Genomic DNA, 18,459 nt, shown 5'->3' on the forward strand with positions numbered 1-18,459 from the left:
CTTGTTTTCTAGAATACAAGAAATACAGCATTTGATTAACAAGAAACAAAAATAAGCACAAAAGAATATAGCCAATACTAAAACTACACCTTGCAAAATCCAAGTTCCCACATGTCCAAACCAGCCTCTTAACCAATCCCAGAGGGTCCAGTCTTCCCCCTGCCTTAAGCGTTCCACAGCTTTTTCAATCTGAGGCATCTTCCTCCCCTTCTTTGCTGGTGTCGGTGATATACACACAGCATTCCTTTCCTACTAAGGCACAAACCCCGCCCTTACTAGCTAGGACATAGTCTAGGGCCATCCGGTTCTGGAGAACCATTTGTCTCACTTCTCCTAGTTCCATATTAATGGCACGGAGAGCTTTGGTTGTGGCATTAGCTACTTTCTCGAAAGCTACTTCCAGCCTCCGAATTTCTCTTACTGCATAGGCCACACCCAATCCTGGGAACGCAATTCCCCAAAACCGCTGTGTTTCTGTTATCTCTCGGTAATTTCGGATTCTACTCCCAGGGAGATGGTTAGTGATTCGAATGGCTGGGAAGGCTGCTCCAACGTAGCAGGTTCCACTCCAGCCCTTGGGCAGTGTTTTGTATGCTCGGCGACCACATATAAAGTAATGGCCAACCTTTGCTGTTAAGGTCCTTTGGCATTGGGGCTTCATCATCCATTGCAAATAGTACCCATCGATTCCAAAGTCATAAGGGCCTTTGTTATTTTCCCAGGTGTTATTTCTGTTCCATACTCTATTCAGGACAATGTTTACCTCACACCTGCTTTTCCCCACTCGGGCTCCTGTACCATTACATGTCCAGCAGTATTCTCCAACTGGTGTCAGAGCTAGGCGGATGTACCCTGGGCTAGTAAACCCTTTATCCTGCCAGGTATCATTTGGCTTTAGCTCATTAAACAATGGGCCATTCATTTGAGTGTTGTTCAGTGGGACTGGAATCATTGGGATGCCTCCTTCTGAATGTACAGGACTGTGAGCACATATCCAGCAACCTGTGGAATTAAATTCTTGGGAAACTTGGTTCATTAAAAGCATAAACACATTTGAACCATATAGGTTATAACTACTAGGTATTAAAAACAAAACTAAGCATAAGCTCAACATGAATTGTTTGTCCAGCCTCATGCTGGCTGTTCTTCAGGACTTCGTAGTTTGCTTCACCTATCGCTGGCAGGTCCTTCTGGGCCGCAGCTGGTACCTTGGCCTCGGTCTTTCAGGATCGTCTGCTTCAGGGCTTGGATTGCCGGTACCAAGCCTGCGCTGATCCTCGTCTACTTCTGGACCTGGGTTTCTGGTACCAGGTCTGCGGTGATCCCTGTCTGCTTCTGGACCTGGGTCTCCGGTACCAGGTCTGCGGTGCTCCTTGTTGGGGCCGACTTCTGTAGGGGCCAGGACGGGTTTGCAGTGGGATGCGTGAATCCAGGTGGGCAATCCTTCGCACTTTACAGCAGTATGGGTGGTCAGAAGGACTTGGTAGGGACCCTTCCACCTGGGTTCCAGGGCAGTCTTCCGCTGGTGAACTTTCACGCAAACCCAGTCTCCTGGTTGTAGTTTATGGCACGGCTCAGTCGGGGCCTCTTGGAAGGCGTCCTTAACCTGTGAATGATAGGACTGTACACACCTCAGAAGTTCCTGACAATACTTGACTAGGCTTCCTTTAATGAGTATGGCATCAGCCAAGTTAATGTCTGGGCTGCTTAACAGTCTCATAGGTCGGCCACATGCAATCTCATGTGGACTGAGTCCAGTTTTCCGATTAGGAGTGGCTCTCATGCTCATTAGGGCAATCGGAAGTGCTTCTACCCATGTTAAACCTGAGTCCTCACATATCTTAGCAAGTTTGTTCTTTAAAATCCTGTTACGTCTCTCTACTGCTCCTGCGCTCTCCGGGTGTCGCGGGCAGTGCAGTGCTTGTCTGATAGAGTAGTACTTTGTCAGCTTTTGAACAATTTGTCCAGTAAAGTGGGTACCTCTATCACTGGAGATCACCAGGGGTATTCCCCATGATGGGATGTAATGATTTAGAAGTTTCTTAGCTACTGTGATGGCATCCGCTTTCCTACAGGGATAAGCTTCTACCCATCCCGAAAACAAACAAACAAACAATAACCAGCACATAGTCAAAGGATTGACATTTAGGCAATTGAATAAAGTCCATTTGTAAATTCAGAAATGGTCCTAAAGGCGGAGGTCTGGTTGCCGGAACTGTCTTTACAGGTTTACCCACGTTGTGGGCTTGGCAGACAGGGCAAGCCAGACAGTAATCTTTGGCTGCTTGGGAGAATTTGGGAGCAAACCAATTTTGCTTTAGGATTGCCACCATCCCCCCTTTGCCAATGTGTGACAATCCATGGAGCACGGAGGCAAGGTGAGGTAGCAAGACCACTGGGGCAACAATGTGGCCATCAGAGCTGCACCACAAGTGGTCTGGGTGCAAGGTGCACCCTGCCAGTCTCCACTCCTGCTTTTCTGATTCTGGGGCTTGGTCCTGCAGGAGGGCCAGTTCCGACAGAGATGGCAAAGGAGCTGGCGGTGGTAGGAGAGAAGGGGACAATGCTTCAGCCCGAGGAGGACATAAGGCGGCTGCCTTAGCAGCCCGATCGGCCATGTCATTTCCTGATGCAACTTCATTAGAGGAAGAGGAATGAGCTACACACTTAACAATAGCAAGAGCTGAAGGTAAAAGAACTGCATCAAGTAAAGCGGCTACATAAGGCCCATTCTTTATAGAGTGGCCAGAGGAAGTAAGGAAACCCCGCTGCTGCCAGAGCGTACCAAAATCATGAACTACGCCAAAAGCATACCGGGAGTCAGTGTAGAGAGTAGCAGACGCTCCTGCGGCAATGTGACAAGCCCTTGTGAGAGCTATTAATTCTGCCACCTGTGCGGAAGAAACAGCAGGTAGAGGGGCAGATCCCACTACATCCCAGACAGTACAAACTGCATAGCCTGCTACTAAAACTCCACTAGAATTGTAAAAGCAAGAACCGTCTGTATACAGTATAAAATCAGGGTTATCCAAAGGCATTTCAAACAGGTCTGGTCTTGGAGAGGTGACGGCTTGCACAACCTGCAAACAGTCATGAGGCTCCCCCTCGTGGGGTGCAGGGAGCAGTGTAGCGGGATTTAAAGAGTCACAGCGAATTACAGAGACATTGGGAGAAGCAAAGAGAAGCCGTTCATATTTAACAAGACGGGCATTAGAAAGGTGCTGGGTTTTCCCTTTTAAAAGTAATGCTGACACCGAATGAGCAACAGCCAGTGTTAATGGAGATTGTAAAACCAAAGGTTCTGCTTGCTCTAAAATCCGTGCTGCCGCCGCAATTGCACAGAGGCACGGTGGAAATGAGGCCGCAACGGGGTCAAGATAGGTGCTGTAATAAGCAAGAGGGCGGTATTTATCACCATGTTTCTGCACTAGTACACCTAAAGCACATCCTTCTTTTTCATGACAGAACAAAGTGAAATGACGGGAGTAATCGGGCAAGCCCAGAGCTGGAGCAGAAGCTAGTGTTTGTTTCAGAGACGAGAAAGCAGTGTCTTGCTGAGATCTCCACGGTATAGGGGAAGGGGTCGCATTACGGGTGAGCTCTTGGAGCGGTTTGGCTAGCTGAGAAAAGTTAGGAATCCATTGTCTGCAGTAGCCAGCCATACCGAGGAAAGAGCGGACTTGGGAGGGGGTAGTGGGCTTAGGGGCAGAAAGGATTGCCTGGATTCTATCAGCAGAGCGGTGACGGCTCCCTGCTGAGAGGTCATGGCCCAAATACCGAACTGTGGGCTTGCAGAGCTGAAGTTTTTGTTTAGACACTTTATGACCCTTATTAGCTAAAGCAGTGAGAAGTACAACAGAGTCTGATCTGCAGGCCTCAAGGGAAGCGCTACAAAGAAGCAAATCGTCTACATATTGAATAAGAGTAGAGCCAGAAAGGAATGTAATGTCAGAGAGATCCTGCCGTAGAATTTGTGAAAAGTGGGTGGGAGAATCTCTAAACCCTTGTGGCAGAACAGTCCAGCAGTATTGCTGTCCTTTATAAGTAAAAGCAGTAAGATATTGGCAATCAGGGTGGAGGGGAACACTGAAAAAGGCGGAGGAGAGATCAACGACAGTAAAATGGGTGGAATCAGGTGGGATAGAGGAGAGAATAGTGGTCGGGTTAGGCACAACAGGAAATTGAGAAATGACAATAGCGTTGATAGCTCGAAGGTCCTGGACGAAACGATAGGTGTCCCTTCCTGGTTTCTTTAGAGGCAGTATAGGGGTGTTACACTCACTTGTACAGCGAACAAGAACACCTTGTGCCAAGAGATCAGAAATGACAGGCTGAATCCCTGCCTCAGCTGCAGGATTCAGTGGGTATTGGGTAATACGGGGCAGACGCTTAGTTTTGTCAACAGAAATGTAAACGGGATCCACTGATATCCTGCCCACTTCGTTTGGGGTGGTGGCCCACAAACAGTTGGGGACCTGGGACAAAAGATCAGCATCTGGAATTAAGGGGACTAGGACCGTGTTAGGACCCTGCAGCAGGTCCTCCACCTCCTGTCGGGTCTGTGCAGGCACTTCAAGATAAACCCCATCAGGAGTACAGAAAATAGTGCAACGCAATCTGCACAATAAATCCCTTCCTAACAAATTCACAGGGGAAGTAGGACTTAGGAGAAAGGAATGATGCTCGGAAATAGGTCCTAGTACAAGAGACACGGGTTTAGAAACAGGGTGAGGCACGACTTGATTAGAAATACCAACTGCATTAACAACCTGGTTAGAAACGGGAATAGAGAAAGAAGACGCTCGGAGAGTGGACCTGCTAGCACCTGTGTCCACTAAAACCTGGGTGTTTTGTCCAGCAACCTGGCAAGTGAGGGTGCCGTCAGAGTTCAGGGGAATAAGCGGAGATAAAAGGGTGAAGTTGCAATCCTCCTCTGGGCACCCCTATTGACTCTCAGCTGTTGCTAAAGTAAACTGACCCTGCGGGGGTCTGAAAGCTACAGGCTCTGGCTGCCTGGGGCGGTTTGGGCACTGGCTTTTCCAGTGTCCTGGCTGTTTGCAATAGTGACAAGTGTTTGCATTTATCCTGGGGTTGCCACGGCCGGCAGAATTTCCAGACCAGGGTGAGCCCCGTGACTGTCGCTCTATGGGACGCCCCCAACCCCAGCCTGTTTTAGTAGGCAGTGATTGCAGAACCATAAGCTTAGGTTCTTTGTCCTGTTTAGCCTTTATGCACTGTCTGCAGTGGTCTGCCACTGTCAGAAGCTCCTCTAAGGGTTTAGTTTCCCAGCCAATGGTTATCTGTTTTAACAGGGTCTGGATAGCTGGATCCAGTCCAGTAACAAAAGTGGCACCCAGCGCCTGCTTGGCAGTGGTAGCTGGGTTTTCAATGCCAGAGTGCCTTTCAAACACTTTAGTAAGCCTTTCCAAATAGGCACCTGGTGATTCATTTTCTTCCTGTTTGCAGGTGCTAATTTTAACCCAATTCGGAAGTTTGGGAAAGACTTGAAGGATACTATCAAGCAGTCCATTTCTAGCTCGGGTGAGAGCCTCTTTATTAGCTGCTAAATCTGGGTCTCCTGAAATAGGTTCAGATGGCCAGCCTGCCTTCTCTAAAATCTTTTTACGCTTATCATCAGGCAGAATCACTCTCAAAAGCAGATCAAGGTCTTGCCAGTTAGGATCATAAGACCGTATTACTAGTGCCAGTTCTGCTTTAAATTTTACCGGGTCCTCTTCTACTGAGGGAAAATCTTTGGCCATGGCGTGTAATTCGGTTTTGGTCCAGGGTTGGTAAACCCGCATACGCCCCCCTTGTGGGTTTGGGACTTCCCGTAAAGGATAAGCGGCGACGGGGCTATTATTCCCCACCTCAATACGTGTCACTGATCGTTGTCCCTTAGGAGTTGCTGGCTGGAGGAGAATAGTGCTTCCCCCAGAAATCTGATATGTAATCGGGAACACCCCTGTTCCCTGTTTTTCCCTATCAGTCACAGCCTGGCTTCCTGAAGCTACTTGGGGCTCGGGAGCTGAAAGTGGGTCTGGTACTGGCGGGGGATTCCACGCGGGGCACAGGACATCATTCATGTCATCCTGTGAATCGGGGTTTGGGAGACAAGGATACAATTGCCCAATAGGTGGTGCACTAGGCTTAGTTATCACTGCTTTTGATTGAGTGCTAGCCTCTTTCAGCAGTTTAATCTGTGTTTGCAGTTTTTCCTGAGTATCTTTGAAGCTTCTTAATTGAGATTCTTTCTGCCTTTTAAAGGTTTCCTCATACCATGGTAGATAGGCAGACCATTGCAGATCGGGAGTTTTCGCTCCACGACCCTCAAGAGCCCCCCTTAAATGTAAAATTTTAGTTACATCAAAAGTCCCTTTCAATGGGAATTGCAATTTTGGGTCATTTTGTGTATACAAATTCCATTTATCTAAAAACTTGCAAGTATTTTTCCCATAGTGGGTATACATAAAGAAAGCCGGACTGTCCTTAGAAGACACTGGAATTCCTGTAGACTGACCTACCCCCATTTTCTGCACGCGCGCTTAATTCTGTAAGACACCGAACCAAAGTCCGCCTGCTTACACCATATTCTGCAAGTCACCGAATCAGGATCCGCCTGCTCGCTCTGCGAGTCACCGAATCAGGATCCGCCTGCTCGCTCTGCGAGTCACCGAATCAGGATCCGCCTGCTCGCTCTGCGAGTCACCGAATCAGGATCCGCCTGCTCGCTCTGCGAGTCACCGAATCAGGATCCGCCTGCTCGCTCTGCGAGTCACCGAATCAGGATCCGCCTGCTCGCTCTGCGAGTCACCGAATCAGGATCCGCCTGCTCGCTCTGCGAGTCACCGAATCAAGAATTCACCTGCTCGCACTGGTCCCCCCCCTTTTTGTTGCGAAGCACTGGACTCAAGGTCCACCTGCCTCGCAGGGGTTTCCAGCACCTGCCCCAGCCCGGCAGAACACCACGTCCTGGCGCCTGGAGACAGCCTGGCGGAATGGGGCACTATGGCCTGGGGTTAGCCTCAGAGGTCAGTACTATGCCCACAAATAACAGAGAGAGACAGCAAAGCTTCCCCACAGTTCCGTGTGCCGAGAGAGAGTAATGGCACCACACCAGCTTTTAGCATCCGAACACAGAGGGTCCAGCGCATGGCTGCCTCACTAGAGACACCGGTGTGCCCTTTTGGAACTGTGACACATAAGACAGGCCTCATAGACAAAGACAGACACAGACAGACAAAAATGTTAGCCGCTCCACAAAATTGAATTCCGTAGCTCCCCTTACCCCGATGGCCGGCCGTCACTCCAAATCCCAAGCCCTCACTAGGAGATTTTGTAACAGGTATCTCCTTACCTTCTATTGAGCGCTCTGAGAGGTTTGGAAGTGGAGTGCCGGTCTGTCCGTAGGGGCAAGTGGCGCGTTAGGAATCTCGGTGGAACCTCCAAATTGTCGAAGCAAACGCCTCACTCAGTTTACGCGGCTAAACAGACAGTTTTATTGGCCAATAAAAGCAAAGTGAGCCAAACGTGGTCTCAGCAAAGCTGGGTCCAGTAAGGCTACCTAATACAATCAATCCTAGTATCTTTATACCCTTAACCAAACAGTCTGACGTCAGGGCATCCAATTACAGAAATAATCAATTAGACTAGGAAAAACAAAGCCTTATCAACAAGATGGCGGACAGGTACGAGGGAGTACCTCTCCTCTCTGAACCAGCCCAATTAACACATACCAATAGCACCTCTGTCTTGGCCTGGCGCATGGGGTGATAGAAAGTTCACTCTGGCCTACGTGCAAAGACACAAAGCTGAAATGGTTTCTGTTATACAAGATGGCTTCTAGCTAAACATAAACTAGCTTCATCAATGTTAATATAGCACCCTTTCTAGCCCTGCATAGTCAAAAGACATCACTGTGAGGAAGGGGGGAGTTTTGGGGGTACAGGGGGGCACTCAGTGCCCAGCAGTTACTGGTTTAATGTGACAAAGGTGGGGAGTTTGTTTCAGAGAACAGTCCAGAGTTGGTGCCATGGTGTCTGGTACCCTGATGACCCTGACCCTCCTTGGAGGACACAGCCAGGTCTGGCCAGACGACAGACAATGGGCTGCAGAGAGGGTCCCCAGCAACCAACCCAGCTGGTCCCAGTGAGGGGAGAACACTGGACGGAGGAGAGGAGGCAGAGAAGAAAGGGCCCGGGTGACGCTCTTACCTAGGGAGAAGACAATGGACTGGGGAGGGGCTGTAGCTGGGGATATTGGAGGCTCTGCTGGGAGACTGGGGGCTGTTTTGGGGGACTGAGCAGAGCAGGCAGGACTCAGCTGGCTGCAGGAGAGACTGACGTGTGGGCTGAGGGCCCAGGCCTACTGGCCTGAGAGATCCGTTGGTCTGTTCAAAGCTCAATAAACCCTCCTGTTGGGTGCTGGCTGAGAGTCGCTCTGGGCTGGAGAACAGGGCTGCACTATTCCCTCTGGGAGTGGAGGCCCCAGGGGTCCAGAGGGAGTGGACCCCCCGAAAGGGCTCACGGCGGAGGCAGGCTGAAGGCCCTGAGAGGCGCCGTCCTGGAGGCGAAGGGGCAGACCCCCCCCCGGTGAGAGTGGGCCCCCCAAGAGGGGGTCGCTGCACTGGAGTGGACTCCCTGAGATAGGGCTGTCTCACTGCCGCCGGAGTGGGCTCCCCAAGAGGGAGCTGTCCCACTGGAGGGTGGGAGCCCTCCCAGGAGCCGAGGGGCCAAATGTGGGCACGACGTGTGAGCCGTGACAATCACATTTTATAATTATTTGTAATACCACAGCCTAGGGCCCAATTGAGTTTAGGCACTATCACCAGTATAAATATAGTTCAAGAAGACTGTCTCTAAAATTTAAGAATAAGATAAAACTCCATGTGGTAAAGACAACCAATAGATAGAAACAGATGGAGAAGTCCAAGCAAACAATGAGGCAATACTAGTCAGTATGGTAGGCACTGAGGGTATGTCTACACTACAGAGTTAGTTCAAACTAACTTAGTTCGAATTAGTTAATTCGAACTAAGCTAATTCGAACTAACGCGTCTAGAACTAAAAACTAGTTCGAATTAGCGTTTTGCTAATTCGAACGAGCAAGTCCACATTGAGTGGACCCTGAACAGGGCTTAAGGATGGCCGGAAGCAGTGCCGGCAGGGCATCAGAGGAGGACTTAGAGCGTGGAGATGCTGCCTCAGGCTAGCCAAGGGCTGTGCTTAAAGGGTCCCGACCCCCACCCCGGACAGACAGTTCTCAGGGGTGCCCCGCTTGAAAACCAGTCCTGGTTTGGAGTGTCCGGAGTGCCCACACTGAGCACATCACACCACTCGGCCATCAGCCCGGCTGCACTTGCCGCAGGCTGCCATCTGGGGAGAGGGGGCAATAGGGGGGCTGCAGGAGAGCTTCCCGCAGAGCCAGCCCAGTCCTCCCCATCGGGGGCTCGTACCCCATTCCTCCCTCACCTCCTTCCACTTACCCTTCCCTAGCCCCCCTTCCTGATGTACAAAATAAAGAAAACGTTTCTTCCAACATTGACTCTGTCTTTATTGAACAAAACTGGGGGAGACTGGGAAAAGGAGGTGTGAGAGGGGAAGAGAGAGGCTGGGAGAGGGGAGGGCAAGTAACATGATCAGGGGTTGGGAACAGGTCCCATATGAAGAGAGGCTACAGAGACTGGCACTGTTCAGCTTAGAAAAGAGGAGATGGAGCGGGGACAGGATAGAGGTCTCTAAAAGCAGGGGTTGGGTGGAGACGGTGCATTCAGAAAAGTTCTCCACTAGTTCCCATAATAGAAGGACTAGAGGACACCAAAGAAAAGGAATGGGTAGCAGGCTTCAAACTAGTAAGAGAAAGTTGTTGTTCACAAAGCAAATAGTTAACCTGCGGAACTCCTTGCTGCAGGAGGCTGTGAAGGCTACAACTAGAACAGAGTTTAAAGGGAAGTGAGATCAAGTCATGGAGGTTGGGTCCATGGAGTAGTCTTAGCCAGGGGGTAGGAGTGGTGTCCCTCCCCAAAGTTTGTGGAAGGCTGGAGAGGGATGGCACGAGACAAATGGCTTGGTCACTGTCTTTGGTCCATCCCCTCCAGGGTCCCTAGGGTTGGCCGCTGTCGGCAGACAGGCTACTGGGCTAGATGGACCTTTGGTCTGACCCAGTATGGCCATTGTGGGCTCAGGGTCGGGGGTCTCAGTGGACCCCCTTGATTTTCATGCACTCCTGCTCCTGGGTGGCCAGGCTGGCAGCTCTCCTGCCCTAGCCGGCCACTTTCCTGTGCCTAGTGCGGAGATCGTGGATGAGGTCCACGATGTCTGCACTAGCCCAGGAAGGTGCCCGCCTCTTGCGGTCCCGGGCAAGCTCCCGAGAGCCGCCAGCCTGGTCCTGGGAAGAGGGGGTGGGCTGGGGGACATTGGGTGGGTGGCTCTGTGCTGTGCCAGGTGCAGGGTCTGCTGTCTGGGTGCTGGCAGGCTTGCACCTGGCACGGGCACGGTAGCCAGCCTGTGCCCCTTTAAGGGGTCCGGGGCTGGGAGGGGGCAATAGAGTTTCCTTGGTGTTGGCCAGAGTGGCCACCAGGGAAAGCTGGGGAGGGCTAGCCTCCCACTAGTTCGAATTAAGGGGCTACACACCCCTTAATTCGAACTAGTAAGTTCGAACTAGGCTTAATCCTCGTAAAATGAGGATTACCTAGTTTGAACTAAGCGCTCCGCTAGTTCAATTTAAATTTGAACTAGCGGAGCGCTAGTGTAGCACCTATGAATGTTAGTTCGAACTAACGTCCGTTAGTTCGAACTAACATTGTAGTGTAGACATACCCTGAGAGAGCTTTAAAGAGGTCACTAATCAAGGAAGGAATGCTTAAGATTCCTGCTAAATGACTTTTCCCAATGATACAAGTTTGTCCAGTATTAATGTGGTAAGGAGGGTGGGCTTTCCCATTAGCCCCCACACCTCCTGATTCCTTTCAGTAGGTAAATCCAAATGTGTATTATTGCAGTCAGCTATTACTAATTTTAAACTTCTCAGTATAGGGTTTTCATAATGTCCATGCTGCAGCAGTTGATCTATGCTGCTGACTCTGGGGTGGATCACTCGACCATGCTCTGTAAGGAGATTTATGTTGCAGAATGTGTCTCCTTGTTAGGGCAGATTTAGCTTCTAGTGATTACATCTTCAAATTCAATCCCCACTAGTTGGCTTTTAGGGTGGCTTTTAGGTTACGTCCTCCCCCGCCCTCAAGCCAATTATAACAGTGTGTGAGGGAAAGGTTTTAACTGTTTATTATTTTTTCTCTGGCTGGCCCCCACTCGTGCGTTGTGAGACATCCTTGGGTTGCCTGCGATTCCAGCCGGAGAGACTGTAGTTATCTATTTGCTAACAAGGGGCTTGAGAATCTCCTGAAGTTGCTTGGCAGCCCTTTCCTGCCCCTGTGTTGTGTTCTGTGTATGTTTCCAACCAAAATGCCTAGGGCCAATATGGCTTGCTGGTCGTCAGGCATTCCTTCCTTGAGAATTTGGAGGAATACTTCCCACAAGCTGTTAAGTCTCTTCCAAAACTCAGTGCTTTGCTTTGGATGGGGCAGATTTGTTACTAGAGCCCGTTCTTCCAAAGGGAAGAGCTGATCCTTTTCAGTTATCTTCTGTGCCTCCTCTCTATCTTCAGTAATGTGTGGTAAGGGCCCATATAGGGCTGGGCATAGAGAGGAGTAGAGGGGTGATGTTGGGCCAAATTCCCCCCTATGCTTGGGAGAGGTGGTGCAGTTGCTTGTAAGTTACATTTCTCACTGTAGGGAGGATTTTTGCTTTTCTGAGCTTCAATCTCATCCCTCAGGGCTTTAATTTCTTTCTCTGTCAAATGCTTACAGGTCCTTGGACCATGATGCACGTACATGTAGTACGCAGGGGTGCCTTTCAGCGGGGTGGGGGTATGCTTAGACTGATCCCCATCCATTTTAGTCATTCAGGGGAGCATCCTGTCCACTCCCCGTCCGTTCAGTGGCTTATAGGAAACTAACTCCACACACTCCAAAGAAGGGGTCTGCTGGGTCTAGAGTGTCAGACCTTATCAGCAGCTCATGAAATAAGGGGAGTCGTCACTCCCTCACATATCTGCTCAGTCTCGAGGTTCGGCTGACCCCCCTTGCGTTCAGAACTCCCTCGTGGGAGAGCCCTGGTGCGGCTGGAATCAGCTCACTTCTCAGAGACCTGGGCAGCGGCATTCACACTCCACTCATTACATTCACACTCAGCATGTTTTTCACACAGAAATGTTCCCACTTTTAGATCCATCTCTCTTTATGGACCTTGTCCATATTTGGGGCGGCAAACAACACGTTTCCCCCCAGAACCACAGCAGTTCCCAGCACTGCATAAACCTAGGTGCCTTATGTCCGGACGCAATACAACCTTCTTCCCGTACCCGGGGCGGCACCACCAATACCACAGCAGTTCCCAGCACTGCATAAACTTAGGCCTACTCGGGGATAACAAAACAACCTCCCCGGAACCGTTTTGCGTCTGACCTTGTTGCAGATTCAAGAAGTTCGGATGGCGTGAGCCCACAAGAAGCAGACGACCCCACAGGCAGTCCTCCTCCACACCCCAGTAGAGATTTCAAAAGGTCTCTTACCTCTCGTTTGGCGCCCTGGGGGTGAAGGGGGACGGTCCGCAGCCGCTGTCGCTGTCTTCAATCGGGCGTTGCCATCCGAGTCACGGCACCAAATTGTGGAAGAAAACATTGTCCTCACTCTGCGTTTGTAAGCAACAAGTAGCCAGAGGCAGTTTTATTATGAGCTGCAGCAAGGGAAAAACTGGTTCGGACAGGGGGGAGCCTCCCCCCCCTCACCGAGGTAGATCTTCGAATACAAGCAATTCTGAAGCAGTTTCTATACTGTCTATTAAATATAATAACAATAACAATTAGTCTCCTTCCCATTCCAAACACCAATGGCTAACAGTTATTTAGTTCCACCCAGATGCTCCTTATCTCAAGGTCCCTGCCAGAGTCAGCGTTCGACCCTTATCTCCGTATGGAGGCGAGAGGCGAAGGCAGCGTCTAATTACAGATCTCGCCTTGTCAGGCCACAGACTTAGCCTGACTCTTGCTCTCTCGTTAACAAGACCGAGATGGCTGCACACAAATTCCCTTTTCCTGCTTCCACAGTATCAAATCCTTGTTTGAAGGAGGGGAGGAAACAAATAGCAATAGCACCAGTTTCAAACAATCATTTTAACATTCTAGATCTCAGAGCAGAGTAGATTAGCGGTTGAAGTTGCTTTATTCCATGACCACGTAATGTATCACAAGACCAATACATACAACATAGAGTGGCTTTTATCGGTTATGGTATTGAATAATTGATACTAGCCTTTAAATGATCATCAGCATCGCTGTGGAATTGGTCTTCTCTAATATTTAAAGCATTAGGGCTAACAGCACTACATGTTCTAGTATCATTGCTGGAGACTTGAAGTGTGAAAGAAACAATCGTTATTAAAAGTCTTATCACACGTTAATTGGGGTTTTCCAATAACTATCAACAGAACTTTGGCAGGCGTACATGAAGACCAGGGAGCAGAGTTCCTGCTCGGGGGTGGCACTCCAGTTGTGCAGCTATTATGAGCAGCTGCACTGCATCCTGGGAGTGGGTGGGTCGGTCCTGGTCTCTCCCCCCCCCCCCCCCCCCCCCATGGACTCTGGCCTCTGACACCTATTGTCAGCCTCCTGGATGACAGGCCCGTGGAGGAGGAAGAAGACAAGGCCAGCATGGACACAATGCCTGCCTGCCAGCCAGGAGATCATCCTGTCCCTGGAGCTAGTAACCCCCCTCCCAGGATGTCACCCAGGGTTTGGACTAAGCCGGGGAAGGTCCATCAGGTGAGTTCCATTACTTTACCTAGACACACATAGAATACTAGGATTGGAAGGGACCTCAAGAGGTCATCGAGTCCAGTCCCCTGCCCCCATGGCAGGACCCAGTACTGTCTAGACCATCCCTGATAGACATTTATCTAACCTGCTCTTAAATATCTCCAGAGATGGGGATTCCACAACCTCCCTGGGCAATTTATTCCAGTGTTTGACTTCCCTGACAGTTAGGAACTTTTTCCTAATGTCCAACCTAAACCTCCCTTGCTGCAGTTTAAGCCCATTGCTTCTTGTTCTAGCTTCAGAGGCCAAGACGAACAAGTTTTCTCCCTTCTCATGACACCCTTTTAGATACCTGAAAACTGCTATCATGTCCCCCCTCAGTCTTCTCTTTTCTAAACTAAACAAACCCAGTTCTTTCAGCCTTCCTCCATAGGTCATGTTCTCTAAACCTTTAATCATTCTTGTCGCTCTTCTCTGGACCCTCTCCAATTTCTCCACATCCTTCTTGAAATGTGGTGCCCAGAACTGGACACAGTACTCCAGCTGAGGCCTAACTAGTGCAGAGTAGAGCGGAAGAATGACTTCTCGCGTCTTGCTCACAACACACCTGTTAATGCATCTGTCAGGGTCCAGGTTGCCCCTCAGGCCTACAGCCTTGTCATCATTGGGGCCACCTGCCCGTGTATCCCGATTTTGTCCTTTCTCCCGCCACCAATGTCCCTAAGGTGCTCCCCCAGCTTCGTCCTACCTGAAGCGAAAGGTCTGAGGCCCAGTGCAGAGCCTCCTAAGCCTGGGTCTTTGTGAGGGCTATATGTCGCCCATGAGGGAGGAGGGGGACTTGGACCCACCCTCACTCCAAGTCCCGACCCAGGACCCTAAAGGCAGCAGTGCAGGCTCACTGCCTGGTTGGTGGGGATCCTCCCCATAAATAAACCAACCCTCGGGATTCGGTTAAGGTGCTGCCACTGCCTGCCATCCCCGTCCTGGGTCACTTCCTCCTCCTCGCCGAGCTCGCCTCCTTGGTGATCTGCTGCTCCATCTCGCCGGCCGTCGATCGAGGCTCCCTCTGTACCGGGCTCCTCTCCCCTAGCTGGAGTGTGTCCTCCCCCTCTGCTCTCCTGGGCGTCTTTTGAAGGGCCCGCCTTCCACGGACCCGCCCCTTCTGCGCCCTGGCGCCCGCTGATGACATCGCCCGGGGAGGAGAATCCCCTCTGGGTGACGTCCATGCCCCCAGCTAGCCCCGTACATGCAGGGCATGTGACCCGGGATGCTGCCCGAGGGCAGCTGCATCTCCGGCTCCCTGAGTCGGCGAACGCTGCGGCCAGTGCCACGGCGGCTCCGCCAGCTTCCCTTTTGCCCCTCATGGGCTCAGGAGTGCGGGGCGTCCTTGGTTCCCAGGCAGTAGGAACTGGTGCCCCGTTGCAGCATCCCAGAATCATATTTGCTTTTTTGCAACAGCATCACACTGCTGACTCATGTTCAGCTTGTGGTCCACTATAACCCCTAGATCCCTTTCTGCCATGCTCCTTCCTAGACAGTCGCTTCCCATCTTGTATGTATGGAACTGATTGTCCCTTCCTAAGTGGAGCACTTTGCATTTGTCTTTATTAAATTTCATCCTGTTTACCTCAAGACCATTTCTCCAGTTTGTCCAGGTCATTTTGAATTATGACCCTATCCTCAAGAGCAGTCACAACCCCTCCCAGCTTGGGATCATCTGCAAACTTAATAAGCGTACTCTCTATGCCAATATCTAAATCGTTGATGAAGATATTGAACAGAGCCGGTCCCAAAACAGACCCCTGCGGAACCCCACTTGTTATACCTTTCCAGCAGGATTGTGAACCATTAATAACTACTCTCTGAGTACGGTTATCCAGCCAGTTATGCACCCACCTTATAGTAGCCCCATCTAAGTTGTATTTGCCTAGTTTATTGATAAGAATATCATGGGAGACCGTATCAAATGCCTTACTAAAGTCTAGGTATACCACATCCACCGCTTCTCCCTTAGCCACAAGACTCGTTATCCTATCAAAGAAAGCTATCAGATTGGTTTGACATGATTTGTTCTTTACAAATCCATGCTGGCTGTTCCCTATCACCTTGCCACATTCCAAGTGTTTACAGATGATTTCCTTAATTACTTGGTCCATTATCTTCCCTGGCACAGAAGTTAAACTAACTGGTCTGTAGTTTCCTGGGTTGTTCTTATTTCCCTTTTTATAGATGGGCACTAGATTTGTCCTTTTCCAGTCTTCTGGAATCTCTCCTGTCTCCCATGATTTTCCAAAGATGATAGCTAGAGGCTCAGATACCTCCTCTATCAGCTCCTTGAGTATTCTAGGATGCATTTCATCAGGCCCTCATGACTTGCAGGCATCTAACTTTTCTAGGTGATTTTTAACTTGCTCTTTTTTTATTTTTTTAAACCTCCCCCCTTCCCACTAGCATTCACTATGTTAGGCATTCCTACATCAGACTTCTCGGTGAAGACTGAAACAAAGAAGTCATTAAGCACCTCTGCCATTTCCAAGTTTCCTGTTACTGTTTCTCCCTCCTCACTGACCAGTGGAAGTCCAAGGACAGGGTAGGCCCACATGGCAGGAGGTGATGGGTGGCGAGGGGCTTGTGTGCTCCTTGCTCAGCCTTCTTGGCCTGGGCTTCGCACAGCAGCCGGTGCACATGGAGCACCAGTCCAGAGCACACCAGCACGAGTCTGCCATAAAGGAACCTTGTGCTCCTGTTCACAGGGGTTCTGGAGAGGCCTGCCTTAGTCTCGACTCTGTAGTAGGACACCTTCCCACCACAAGCCACCAGTAAGGAGGCTGGGGTCATGGAAACACGTAGCAGTGCTGCTCACAGTCATGCCTGCACTCCCGGGGCAGCATCTGCTCCTGGGCAAGTGCGGCAGAGGACACCAAGCGCCTGCATGGGAGCCTGCCGGGGGGAAGGAAATGGAGGGGACCCCAGTAGCACCCTCCCCAGCAAGTGGCATCTGGTGTTGGGAGAGGTGTGTGAGTGGCAGTGTTCCCTCTAAGATTTTCCATCTGTGAGTTTTGTCTTGCGCACCAGTATTGAGGTCATGTGCGCTTGTTCGGATGTGTGCTACCATGGCACCCACCTGTTACTAACATACCTTTAAAGTCATGCACCGTGTTTATTATCCCTTGTTTTGGTATTTTCTTCCATAACATTTTATATATTTTTAAATAATATGAAATAAATACTGCAAGATTTTCAGTAGCCATGTCCTAATGTAATGAAAAGAACTTCTAACAGAACACTTTAATTTATAATTTTTTATATTTAATTGCTATGTAATTAGACTCATTGACAGAGACTCACATTCCATTTTTTTCACTTTAGTCATTTCCAATACAGAGAAAGTTGTGGGAAATGGTAAGTGATAACAGACAAAAGGATTTTACTGGATGATGTCATTTGTACATGTTTTAACAGGGCATGCCATGCATACCATTAAACTGTTCACTTCATCTACTTCCCAGATTTACTTTAAATCAAGGAATTAAGGTTATTTGAGGATGTTCATCTTCAGGGACAGTTTAGGAGAGAGAGACGGTCACTTCTGCAAACATTAGCAACCAGTGTCACTATTTTCCTACTTGCCATGTGTATGCTGAAAAGAATGTGCAGCAGCAGCATCTAACTACCCTCATACATCTTCCTGCCTCCATGCACACCCCCACACACCACTTCATCCCTCCCTCCCTGTCTCACAAAATTCAATAAAGGGGTGTCTGTGTATATGTTGGGGGTTGAGTTTGTAAAAGTGAAGGTCTGGGACTGAAATGCGACTCAGAGATGCAAAGCTGAATCTTTGTTTAGCAGCTCTGCTGCTAGTGAGCCTGATGCTTGCAAAACCCCCATCTCTAAGCAGTCAAGGAAAAGGGAACTTGCGTGAATCAGGCATGTGTCCAATATCATCAGCCAGGATCACTTGCAGCAAGATCACCTAAAACTCTCACTTTCAGCAAACTTTGCCATATTCTATCAAGACCCATGCAATACCTGGGTTCCTTTCCTCTGTTTCCCAACATTGTTGATTGCAAAGATGTAGATGGTGTGGCAAGGTCCTCACTCAGGCCCCTTACCCTGGGACCAGAGCCAGCCCGAGCCATTCTTGTACCCTGGACCCCGGGCGCACAGCGCCGCCCCCGGGTGCGTGGTTCATTCTTGCACCCTGGGCGCATGGCGCATGCGCGGCCCCGCCCCCGCTCGGCCCGGCAGCACCATGCACCGCTGTGACGGGGCGGCGGGGATCGCGAGCCCCAACCCCGCACCCCGCACTGGGGCGCTGCGGGAAACTGCCGCTGGAACGCCCGAGCGGCTCTAATGCACTGGGCCAGGGACGGCGGCAGGCGCAGGAACCTTCACCCTGATGGGCCGCCCACGCGCCCAGCCCCTCCCACAGGGGGCATGCGCCGGCGTCCCTGAGCAGGGGCACTGGGTTTAAAAGCCGGACGGCCTGGGCGCAGGGAAGGGGGGAAGAGGGAGCTCCGGCGAGACAGAGCGCGGACGATTACCCCGGATGGCGGCGGGGCGGCAGGACCGACGGTGGACCCA

At 50.4% G+C, this 18,459-nt stretch overlaps 1 protein-coding gene and 1 long non-coding RNA gene across 2 annotated transcripts; both read right to left on the bottom strand.

Moving 5' to 3' along the window:
* Nucleotides 1-1,063: 1,063 nt before the first annotated feature.
* LOC142818433 (uncharacterized) lies at nucleotides 1,064-7,859 on the bottom strand. Its single transcript, XR_012895909.1, has 2 exons — nucleotides 7,358-7,859; nucleotides 1,064-1,606 (listed from the first exon to the last, which is right to left on the bottom strand). It is a non-coding gene; the product is annotated as an uncharacterized LOC142818433 (long non-coding RNA).
* Nucleotides 2,879-5,762, bottom strand: LOC142818410 (uncharacterized). Its single transcript, XM_075897771.1, has 3 exons — nucleotides 5,168-5,762; nucleotides 3,010-4,636; nucleotides 2,879-2,891 (listed from the first exon to the last, which is right to left on the bottom strand). The coding sequence occupies exons 1-3, from the start codon at nucleotides 5,760-5,762 to the stop codon at nucleotides 2,879-2,881; spliced, it is 2,235 nt and encodes a 744-aa protein (XP_075753886.1).
* Nucleotides 7,860-18,459: the final 10,600 nt, after the last annotated feature.

This window comes from Pelodiscus sinensis, chromosome 15, assembly GCF_049634645.1.
Source record: "Pelodiscus sinensis isolate JC-2024 chromosome 15, ASM4963464v1, whole genome shotgun sequence".
NCBI classification, from domain to species: domain Eukaryota; kingdom Metazoa; phylum Chordata; order Testudines; family Trionychidae; genus Pelodiscus; species Pelodiscus sinensis.

Coding starts and splice junctions, on each gene's coding strand:
- LOC142818410 (XM_075897771.1), bottom strand. CDS start 5,762: ATGGCCAAAGATTTTCCCTCAGTAGAAGAGGACCCGGTAAAATTTAAA. Junction 4,637..5,167: donor ATCACTGCCTACTAAAACAG/GCTGGGGTTGGG, acceptor TGAATTTGTTAG/GAAGGGATTTATTGTGCAGA.